The sequence below is a fragment of the Tachyglossus aculeatus genome, chromosome 8 (assembly GCF_015852505.1).
Source record: "Tachyglossus aculeatus isolate mTacAcu1 chromosome 8, mTacAcu1.pri, whole genome shotgun sequence".
NCBI classification, from domain to species: Eukaryota; Metazoa; Chordata; class Mammalia; order Monotremata; family Tachyglossidae; genus Tachyglossus; species Tachyglossus aculeatus.
The window spans coordinates 6,170,183-6,182,273 of NC_052073.1; the positions used below are offsets into that span (position 1 = coordinate 6,170,183).

General features: G+C 46.2%; 1 protein-coding gene across 1 annotated transcript in view; it reads left to right on the plus strand.

Moving 5' to 3' along the window:
- Nucleotides 1-12,091, plus strand: part of MATN4 (matrilin 4) — a 28,870-nt gene continuing 16,779 nt past the window's right edge. The window contains exons 1-7 of the mRNA XM_038750696.1: nucleotides 1-88; nucleotides 1,085-1,104; nucleotides 3,594-3,845; nucleotides 3,939-4,052; nucleotides 4,215-4,328; nucleotides 4,422-4,701; nucleotides 4,739-5,311. Of these exons, the coding sequence (XP_038606624.1) occupies nucleotides 1-88; nucleotides 1,085-1,104; nucleotides 3,594-3,845; nucleotides 3,939-4,052; nucleotides 4,215-4,328; nucleotides 4,422-4,701; nucleotides 4,739-5,311 (1,441 nt within the window). The remainder of the gene's footprint in view (nucleotides 89-1,084; nucleotides 1,105-3,593; nucleotides 3,846-3,938; nucleotides 4,053-4,214; nucleotides 4,329-4,421; nucleotides 4,702-4,738; nucleotides 5,312-12,091) is intronic.

The window sequence follows — 12,091 nt, forward strand, 5'->3', positions numbered from 1 at the left end:
ATGGGGCTCCTTCCTTGCAGCCCCCTGCCCCTCCTCTCCCTCTTCATCACTGTACTGGCCGCCCTGGATGACAGACCCCAGCCCGCAGGTGAGCCCCCGGCGCCCTCCTCTCCCTGGGGGCCCTCCCCGGCTGCCTCCCCACAGCCTGGGGGGAGCCAGGGGAGACCCCGGGGCTTCAAGGCTGTCCATCCCCTCGCCCCCTCCTACCTCCCCTCCCTTCTGTCCTTCTCCAGCCCAGCCCGCCCCCTCCGCTCCTCTGCCGCTAATCTCCTCACCGTACCTCGTTCTCGCCTGTCCCGCCATGGAGAAGCAGCGTGGCTCGGTAGAAAGAGCCCGGGCTTTGGAGTCAGAGGTCATGGGTTCAAATCCCGGTTCCGCCAATTGTCAGCTGTGTGACTGTGGGCAAGTCACTTCACTTCTCTGGGCCTCAGTTCCCTCATCTGTAAAATGGGGATTAAGACCGTGAGACCCCCGTGCGACAACCTGATTACCTTGTAACCTCCCCAGAGCTTAGAACAGTGCTTTGCACATAGTAAGCGCTTAATAAATGCCATTATTATTATTATTATTATTATTATTATTATTATTATCGACCCCCGGCCCACGTCATCCCCTGGGCCTGGAATGCCGTTCCTCTGCCCATCCGCCAAGCTAGCTCTCTTCCTCCCTTCAAGGCCCTACTGAGAGCTCACCTCCTCCAGGAGGCCTTCCCACACTGAGCCCCTTCCTTCCTCTCCCCCTCGTCCCCCTCTCCATCCCCCCGTCTTACCTCCTTCCCTTCCCCACACCACCTGTATATATGTATATATGTTTGTACATATTTATTACTCTATTTATTTTACTTGTACATATCTATTCTATTTATTTTATTTTGTTAGTATGTTTGGTTTTGTTCTCTGTCTCCCCCTTTTAGACTGTGAGCCCACTGTTGGGTAGGGACTGTCTCTATATATTGCCAACTTGTACTTCCCAAGCGCTTAGTACAGTGCTCTGCACACAGTAAGCGCTCAATAAATACGATTGATGATGATGATGATGAAGTGGGGATCTCCCCTCCCCCCCCACCCCCGAACTGACCGCTCAGCGCAGAGAGCGGCCGAGGTCGTGGGTTCTAATCCCGACGCCGCCGCTGGTCAGCTGGGTGGCTTTGGGCGAGTCACTTCACTTCCCTGGGCCTCATCTGGAAAATGGGGATTCAGTCAGTCAGTCAGTCGTAACTTATTGAGCGCTTGTTGTGTGCAGAGCACTGGACTAAGCGCTTGGGAAGTACAAGTTGGCAACATCTAGAGACGGTCCCTACCCAACAGAAGGCTCACAGTCTAGATTAAAACTGCGAGCCCCCCGTGGGACAACCTGATCACCTTGTAACTTCCCCAGCGCTTAGAACAGTGCTTTGCACATAGTAAGCGCTCAGTAAATGCCATTATTATTATTATTATTGTTATTATTATTATTATTATTATTGTCAGTTGTGTGACTTTGGGCAAGTCACTTAACTTCTCTGGGCCTCAGTTCCCTCATCTGTAAAATGGGGATTAAGACTGCGAGCCCCCCGTGGGACAACCTGATCACCTTGTAACCTCCCCAGCCCATAGAACAGTGCTTTGCACATAGTAAGCGCTTAATAAATGCCATCATTATTATTATTAGTATTCTCCGGGCCTCAGTTCCCTCCTCTGGAAAATGGGGATTAAGACTGTGAGCCCCACGGGGGACAATCTGATAACGTTGTATCCCCCCAGCGATTAGAACAGTGCTTGGTACAGAGTAACCGCTTATTATTATGCCATTATTGCCAATAATACCATTATTATTATTATTCTCCGTGCCTCAGTTCCCTCATCTGTAAAATGGGGATGATCATGAAGGCATTTATTAAGCGCTTACTATGTGCAAAGCACTGTTCTAAGCGCTGGGGTGGTTATAAGGTGATAAGGTTGCCCCATGGGGGGGCTCACAGTCTTCATCCCCATTTTACAGGGGAGGGAACTGAGGCACAGAGAATAGTAATAATAATGATGGTATTTGTTAAGCACTTACTATGTGCAAAGCTCTGTTCTAAGCGCTGGGGGGATACAAGGTGATCAGGTTGTCCCACGTGGGGCTCACAGTCTTAATCCCCATTTTACAGAGGAGGGAACTGAGGCCCAGAGAAGTGAAGTGACTTGCCCAAAGTCACCCAGCTGGCGAGTGGCGGAGCCGGGATTTGAACCCACGACCTCTGGCTCCCAAGTCCGGGATCTTTCCACTGAGTCACGCGGCTTCTCTGACCCACTTGTCAGCTGGGTGACCCTGGGCAAGTCACTTCACTTCCCCGTGCCTCAGTTCCCTCATCTGTCAAATGGGGATGAAGGCTGTGAGCCCCATGGGGGACAATCTGATGACCTGGTATCTCCCCCAGCGCTTAGAACAGTGCTCGGCACATAGTAAGCGCTTAACAAATGCCATTCATTCATTCGATCCTATTTATTGAGCGCTTCCTGTGTGCAGAGCACTGGACTAAGCGCTTGGGAAAGGACAAATCGGCAACAGAGACAATCCCTACCCAACAACGGGCTCACAGTCTAGCAGAGAAATTATTATTATTATTATTATTATTATCATTATTATTTTTATTATGAGCCCGGGCTGGGGAGTCAGAGGTCGTGGGTTCTAATCCCGGCTCCGCCACTTATCTGCTGTGTGGCCTTGGGCAAGTCACTTCACTTCTCTGGACCTCAGTGACCTCATCTGTCAAATGGGGATGAAGACTGTGAGCCCCCCGTGGGACAACCTAATCACCTTGCATTTCCCCCATGGGTTTGAATCCCGGCTCCACCACATCTGCTGTGTGACCTTGGGCAAGTCACTCAACTTCTCGGAGCCTCAGTTCCCTCATCCATAAAATGGGGATGAAGACTGTGAGCCCCACGTGGGACAACCTGATCACCTTGTATTCCTCCCCCCCAGCGCTTAGAACAGTGCTTTGCACATAGTAAACGCTAAACAAATGCCATCACCATCATTATTATTATTATTATAGAGACGGTCCCTACCCAACAGCGGGCTCACAGGCTAGAAGGGGGAGACAGACAACAAAACGTATTAATAAAATAAAACAAATAGAATTAACATGTACAAATAAAATAAATAGTGTAATAAACTACTGCTACTGCTACACGCTAAACAACTAATACCCTCAGAGCAGTCATCCTGAACACTGCTACTATTACTACTACTACTGCTAAGCGCTAAACAACTAATACCCTCAGAGCAGTCATCCTGAACACTGCTACTATTACTACTACTACTGCTACACGCTAAACAACTAATACCCTCAGAGCAGTCATCCTGAACACTACTACTATTGTGACTACTACTGCTACGCGGTAAACAACGAATACCCTCAGAGCAGTCATCCTGAACACTACTACTATTACTACTACTACTGCTACGCGCTAAACAACTAATACCCTCAGAACAGTCATCCTGAATGCTACTATTGCTACTACTACTGCTACGCACTAAACAACGAATACGCTCAGAACAGTCATCCTGAACACTACTACTATTGTGACTACTACTGCTACATGCTAAACAACTAATACCCTCAGAGCAGTCATCCTGAACACTACTACTATTGTGACTACTACTGCTACGTGCTAAACAACGAATACCCTCAGAGCAGTCATCCTGAACACTACTACTATTGCTACTACTACTGCTACGTGCTAAACAACGAATACCCTCAGAGCAGTCATCCTGAACACTACTACTATTGCTACTACTACTGCTACGCGCTAAACAACGAATACCCTCAGAGCGGTCATCCTGAACACTACTACTATTACTACTACTACTGCTACGCGCTAAACAACTAATACCCTCAGAGCAGTCATCCTGAACACTACTACTATTGCTACTACTACTGCTACGCGCTAAACAACTAATACCCTCAGAGCAGTCATCCTGAACACTACTACTATTGCTACTACTACTGCTACACGCTAAACAACGAATATCCTCAGAGCAGTCATCCTGAACACTACTACTATTACTACTACTACTGCTACGTGCTAAACGACTAATACCCTCAGAGCAGTCATCCTGAACACTACTACTATTACTACTACTACTGCTATGCGCTAAACAACGAATATCCTCAGAGCAGTCATCCTGAACACTACTACTATTGCTACTACTACTGCTACACGCTAAACAACTAATACCCTCAGAGCAGTCATCCTGAACACTACTACTATTGCTACTACTACTGCTACGCGCTAAACAACGAATACCCTCAGAGCGGTCATCCTGAACACTACTACTATTACTACTACTACTGCTACGTGCTAAACGACTAATACCCTCAGAGCAGTCATCCTGAACACTACTACTATTACTACTACTACTGCTATGCGCTAAACAATGAATATCCTCAGAGCAGTCATCCTGAACACTACTACTATTGCTACTACTACTGCTACGCGCTAAACAACGAATACCCTCAGAGCAGTCATCCTGAACACTACTACTATTGCTACTACTACTGCTACGCGCTAAACAACGAACACCCTCAGAGCGGTCATCCTGAACACTGCTACTATTACTACTACTACTGCTACGCGCTAAACAACGAATACCCTCAGAGCAGTCATCCTGAATACTACTACTATTGCTACTACTACTGCTATGCGCTAAACAACGAATATCCTCCGAGCGGTCATCCTGAGCAGGGCGGGCGGGTGGGTCCCCGCAGGTGGGCGATGCCGGACGGGCGCCGTGGACCTGGTGTTCCTGGTCGACAGCTCTCGCAGCGTGCGGCCCCGGGAGTTCGAGGCGGTGCGGGGCTTCTTGCTGGCCGTCCTCCGGGGCCTGGACGTGGGCCCCGACGCCACCCGCGTCGGCCTGGTCCAGTACTCCAGCCGCCTGCAGCCCATCTTCCCGCTGGCGGCCTCTGCCCGGCCGCTGGCCGACCTGGAGCGGGCCGTGGGGGCCATGGTGCCCCTGGCGCGGGGCACCATGACGGGGCTGGCCCTCCAGTATGCCGTGGACGTGGCCTTCACCGGGCCGGAGGGCGCCCGGCCTCCCCAGGCCCGGGTCCCGCGCGTGGCCGTGGTGGTGACCGACGGGCGGCCGCAGGACCGTGTGGACGAGGTGGCATCCAGGGCCAGGGCCCGGGGCATCGAGATCTACGCGGTGGGGGTGCGGCGGGCAGACGTGGACTCCCTGCGCGCCATGGCCTCGCCGCCGCTGGACGGGCACGTGTTCCTCGTCGACTCCTTCGACCTCCTCCCCCAGGCCGGCCTCCAGTTCCGCGGCCTGCTGTGCGGTGAGCCTCGGGCAGCCGGGGGGCGGCCCCCAGTCATTCAGTCGTCTTTATTGAGCACCCACCGTGGGCAGAGCACTGGACTAAGCGCTTGGAAAGCACAGTTCGACAACAGAGACGATCCCTACCCAACAGTCTTCTAGACTGTGAGCCCGCTGTTGGGTAGGGACCGTCTCTAGATGTTGCCAACTTGTACTTCCCAAGCGCTTAGTATTGTGCTCTGCACACAGTAAGTGCTCAATAAATATGACTGAATGAATGAACAAAGGGCTCAGTCTAGAAGGGGGGAGACAGATGACAAAACAAGTAGATGGGCATCAATAGCATCAACATAGATAAATAGAATTATAGTACAACAGAAAGTACAATTTGGCAACAGATAGAGACAATCCCTACCGGACAACGGGCTCACAGTCTAGAAGTGGGGAGACAGACGACAAAACAGAACAAGTAGACAGGCATCAATAGCATCGACATAGATAAATAGAATTGTAGCTACATACACATCATTAATTCATTCATTCAATCGTATTTATTAAGCGCTTACTGTGTGCAGAGCACTGGACTAAGCACTTGAAAAGCACCGTTTGACAATAGAGATGATCCCTACCCGACAACGGGCTCACAGCCTAGAAGGGGGGAGACAGACGACAAAACAAGTAGACGGGCATCAATAGCATCAACATAGATAAATAGAATTATAGCTATGTGCACATCATTAATTCATTCATTCACTCGTATATATTGAGCGCTTACTGTGTGCAGAGCACTGGACTAAGCACTTGGAAAGCACCGTTCGACAATAGAGATGATCCCTACCCGACAACGGGCTCACAGTCTAGAATTGGGGAGGCAGATGACAAAACAAGTAGACGGGCATCAATAGCATCAACATAGATAAATAGAATTATAGCTATGTGCACATCATTAATTCATTCATTCAGTCATATTTATTGAGCGCTTACTGTGTGCAGAGCACTGGACTAAGCACTTGGAAAGCACCGTTCGACAATAGAGATGATCCCTACCCAACAACGGGCTCACAGTCTAGAAGGGGGAAGACAGACGACAAAACAAGTAGATGGGCATCACTAGCATCAACATAGATAAATAGAATTATAGCTATATACACATCATTAATTCATTCATTCAATCGTATTTATTGAGCACTTACTGTGTGCAGAGCACTGGACTAAGCACTTGGAAAGCACCGTTCGACAATAGAGATGATCCCTACCCAACAACGGGCTCACAGTCTAGAAGGGGGGAGACAGATGACAAAACAAGTAGACGGGCATCAATAGCATCAACATAGATAAATAGAATTATAGCTATGTGCACATCATTAATTCATTCATTCAATCGTATTTATTGAGCGCTTACTGTGTGCAGAGCACTGGACTAAGCACTTTGAAAGCACCGTTAGACAATAGAGGTGATCCCTACCCAACAACAGGCTCACAGTCTAGAAGGGGGGAGACAGACGACAAAACAAGTCGATGGGCATCACTAGCATCAACATAGATGAATAGAAATATAGCTATATACACATCATTAATTAATTCATTCAATCGTATTTATTGAGCGCTTGCTGTGTGCAGAGCACTGGACTAAGCGCTTGGCAAGTACAATTCGGCAACAGATAGAGACAATCCCTACCGGACAACGGGCTCACAGCCTAGAAGTGGGGAGACAGACGACAAAACAAAACAAGAAGATGGGCATCAACAGCATCAACATAGATAAATAGAATTATAGCTATGTACACATCATTAATTAATTCATTCAATCGTATTTATTGAGCGCTTACTGTGTGCGGAGCACTGGACTAAGCGCTTGGAAAGTACAATTCGGCAACAGATAGAGACAATCCCTACCGGACAATGGGCTCACAGTCTAGAAGGGGACAGATAACAAAGCCAAACAAGTAGACGGGCATCAATAGCACCAAAATAGATAGAATTATAGATAGATACACATCATTAATAAAATAGAGTAATAAATACAATAATAATAATAATGATGGCATTTATTAAGCGCTTACTATGTGCCAAACACTGTTCTAAGCTCTGGAATAATAATGATGGTATTTGCTAAGCGCTTACTATGTGCCAAGCACTATTCTAAGCGCTGGGGGAGATACAGGTCATCAGACTGTGAGTTCCACATGAGACAACTTGATGACCTTGTATTTCCTCCAGCGCTTAGAACAGTGCTTGGCACAAAGTAAGTGCTTAACAAATACGATTATTTGTAGTAGGAGGAGTAGAAAGCGCTTAACAAATACCATAATTATTATTTGTAGTAGTAGTAAGTGCTTAACAAATACCATCATTATTATTATTCATTCATTCATTCAATCGTATTTATTGAGCACTTACTGTGTACAGAGCACTGGACTAAGCGCTTGGGAAGTACAAGTCGGCAACATGTAGAGACAGCGCTTAACAAATACCATTATTATTATTATTAGTAGTAGTAAGCGCTTAATAAATACCATCATTATTATTATTCATTCATTCATTCATTCAATCCTATTTATTGAGCGCTTACTGTGTGTGGAGCACTGTACTAAGCGCTTTGGAAGTACAAGTTGGCAACATATAGAGACAGCGCTTAACAAATACCATTATTGTTATGATTATTAGTAGTAATAGTAGTAAGTGCATAACAAATACCATCATTATTATCAGTAGTAGTAGTAGTAAGTGCTTTACAAATACCATCATTATTATTATTCATTCATTCATTCAATCAGTCGTATTTATTGAGCGCTTACTGTGTGCAGAGCACTGTACTAAGCGCTTGGGAAGTACAAGTCAGCAACATATAGAGGCAGTGCTTAACAAATACCATCATTATTAGTAGTAGTAGTAGTAAGTGCTTAACAAATACCATCATCATTATTAGTAGTAGTAGTAATGTTATGTTGCCAACTTGTACTTCCCAAGCGCTTAGTACAGGGCTCTGCACCCAGCGCTCAATAAATATGTTTGAATGAATGAATGAATAGTAGTAATAGTAAGCACTTAACAAATACCATTATTATTATTAGTAGTAGTAAGCGCTTAACAAATACCATGATGATGATGATGATGATGATTTGGTTATCCTGTCCACAGGCGCGGATTTGTGCGCGGGGCAGGCTCACGGTTGCCAGCACCTGTGCGTCAGTAGCCCCGGCTCCTACCACTGCGCCTGTAATCCCGGCTACCAGCTGGACGCCGACAACCGGAGTTGCTCCGGTGAGTATGGTCCTGGGAGCCCGGAGGACCTGGGTGCTAATCCTGCCTCTTCCACGTGTCCGCCGGGTGGCCCTGGGCCGGTCACTTTACTGTTCTGGGCCTCAGTTCCCTCTGGTCTTTGTTAAGCGCTTACTATGTGCCAGGCACTGTACTAAGCGCTGGGGTGGCTACTATGTAATCAGGTTGGACACAGTCCCTGTCCCACATGGGGCCCTCAGTCATAATTCCCAGACTGAGCTCTTCCTTTCCCTCCCTACAGCACCTGGATATATGTTTGTACATATTTATTACTCTATTTATTTGACTTGTACATATTTACTATTCTATTTACTTTATTTTGTTAATATAATAATAATGGCATTTATTAAGCACCTATGTGCAAAGCACTGTTCTAAGCGCTGGGGAGGTTACAAGGTGATCAGGTTGTCCCACGGGGGGCTCACAGTCTTCATCCCCATTTTACAGATGAGGTAACTGAGGCCCAGAGAAGTGAAGTGACTTGCCCAAAGTCACACAGCTGACAATTGGCGGAGCAGGGATTTGAACCCATGACCTCTGACTCCAAAGCCCAGGCTCTTCTCCACTGTTTTGTTGTCTGTCTCCCCCTTCTAGATTGTGAGCCCGCTGTTGGGTAGGGACCGTCTCTATATGTTGCCAATTTGGACTTCCCAAGCGCTTAGTCCAGTGCTCTGCACACAGTAAGCGCTCAATAAATATGAATGAATGAATGAATGAATGAATGAATGAATGAATGAATGAGAAGCAGAGTGGCTCAATGGAAAGAGCCAGGGCTTTGGAGTCAGAGGTCATGGGTTCTAATCCCAGCCCAGTGCTTAAAAAATACTATTATTATTATTATTACCATGCCTGGTACATAGTAAGTGCCTAACAAATACCATGATTATTATTATTGTTATTTCAGTGCCTGGCACATAATAAGCACTTAGCAAATACCATGCATGGCTTAGTGGAGAGAGCCCGGGTTTGAGAGTCAGAGGTCGTGGGTTCTAATCCCTGTTCCGCCACTTGTCAGCTGTGTGACTTTGGGCAAGTCTCTTATCAATCAATCAATCAATCAATCAATCAATCAATCGTATTTATTGAGTGCTTACTGTGTGCAGAGCACTGTACTAAGCGCTCTTAACTTCTCTGGGCCTCAGTTCCCTCATCTGACAAATGGGGAATGAGGCTGTGAGGCCCACGGGGGACAACCTGATGACCTGTATCTCCCCCGGTGCTTAGAACAGTGCTTGGCACATAGTAAGCGCTTAACAAATGTCAACAGTATTATTACTGTTATTACAGTGCCTGGCACAGAGTAAGCACTTAATACCTGTGCTTGTATCTACCCCAGCGCTTAGAACAGTGCTTTGCACATAGTAAGTGCTTAACAAATACCATTATTAATATTATTATTACAGTGCCTAACACATAGTAACCACTTAGCAAATACCATTATTATTATTATTACAGTGCCTGGTACACTGTGCTTAATACCTGTGCTTGTATCTACCCCAGCACTTAGAGCAGTGCTTTGCACATAGTTAGCACTTAACAAATACCATTATTATTATTATTATTACAGTGCCTAACACATAGTAACTGCTTAGCAAATACCTTTATTATTATTATTACAGTGCCTGGTACACTGTGCTTAATACCTGTGCTTGTATCTACCCCAGCGCTTAGAACAGTGCTTTGCACATAGTAAGCGCTTAACAAATACCATTATTAATATTATTATTACAGTGCCTAACACATAGTAACCGCTTAGCAAATACCATTATTATTATTATTACAGTGCCTGGTACGCTGTGCTTAATACCTGTGCTTGTATCTACCCCAGTGCTTAGAACACTGCTTTGCACATAGTTAGCGCTTAACAAATACCATTATTATTATTATTATTACAGTGCCTAACACATAGTAACTGCTTAGCAAATACCTTTATTATTATTATTACAGTGCCTGGTACACTGTGCTTAATACCTGTGCTTGTATCTACCCCAGCGCTTAGTGCTTTGCACATAGTAAGTGCTTAATACCTGTATCTACCTCAGCGCTTAGAACAGTGCTTTGCACGTAGTAAGTGCTTAATAAATGCCATTATTATTATTATTATTATTATTATTATCATCATTAAAAAGGAGGGAGGAGGGCCAGGGGGTGGTGGTGTCAGTTGCCCAGAGGGACCCAACCTAACCTGTGTCATTTGGCAACCATTGACTGTTGGGTAGGGACCGTCTCTGTGTGTTGCCAACTTGTACTTCCCAGGCGCTCAGTACAGTGCTCTGCACACAGTAAGCGCTCAATAAATACGATTGATTGATTGATTGATTAATTGACTGCCAGCATCTTTGTGTGCCTTCGCCCGGCTCCTTCTCCTGCCGCTGCCCAGAGGGCTCTAGCCTCCATCAGGACCAGAGGAGCTGCACCAGTAAGCACCCTTAATAAGCGCCCCCCGCCCCCTGACCACCGGCTGGGACTCAGTTTCCCTGGTCGCCCCCTCCGCAGCCTCAGAAACCACAGCACCAGTCTGTCAGCTTCCCATGTGGGCCAGGTCCACTCCCATCTCCATTCATTCAATCGTATTTATTATTCATAAGAATGATGGCATTTATTAAGCACTTACAATGTGCCAAGCACTGTTCTAAGCGCTGGGGAGGTTACAAGGAGATCAGATAATAACAACAATAATAATAATAATAATGGCATTTCTTAAGCGCTTACTATGTGCCAAGCACTGTTCTAAGCACTGAGGTAGATACGAGATCATCAGGTTGTCCCCCGTGGGGCTCACAGTCTTCATCCCCATTTGACAGATGAGGGGCCTGAGGCCCAGATAATAATAATAATAATAATAATGTAATAATAATAATGGCATTTATTAAGCGCTTACTATGTGCCAAGCACTGTTCTAAGAGCTGAGGTAGATACAAGGTCATCAGGTTGTCCCCCGTGGGGCTCACAGTCTTCATCCCCATTTGACAGATGAGGGGCCTGAGGCCCAGATAATAATAATAATAATAATGTAATAATAATAATAATGGCGTTTATTAAGCGCTTACTATGTGCCAAGCACTGTTCTAAGAGCTGAGGTAGATACCAGGTCATCAGGTTGTCCCCCATGGGGCTCAGTCTTCATCCCCATTTGACAGATGAGGGGCCTGAGGCCCAGATAATAAGAATAATAATAATAAAGTAATAATAATAATAGCGTTTATTAAGTGCTTACTATGTGCCAAGCACTGTTCTAAGCGCTGCGGTAGATACCAGGTCATCAAGTTGTCCCCCGTGGGGCTTACAGTCTTCATCACCATTTGACAGATGAGTGGCCTGAGGCCCAGATGATGATGATGATAATAATAATAATAATAACAATAAAGTAATAATAATAATAGCGTTTATTAAGTGCTTACTATGAGCCAAGCACTGTTCTAAGCGCTGAGGTAGATACAAGGTCATCAGGTTGTCCCCCGTGGGGCTCACAGTCTTCATCCCCATTTGACAGATGAGGGGCCTGAGGCCCAGATAATAA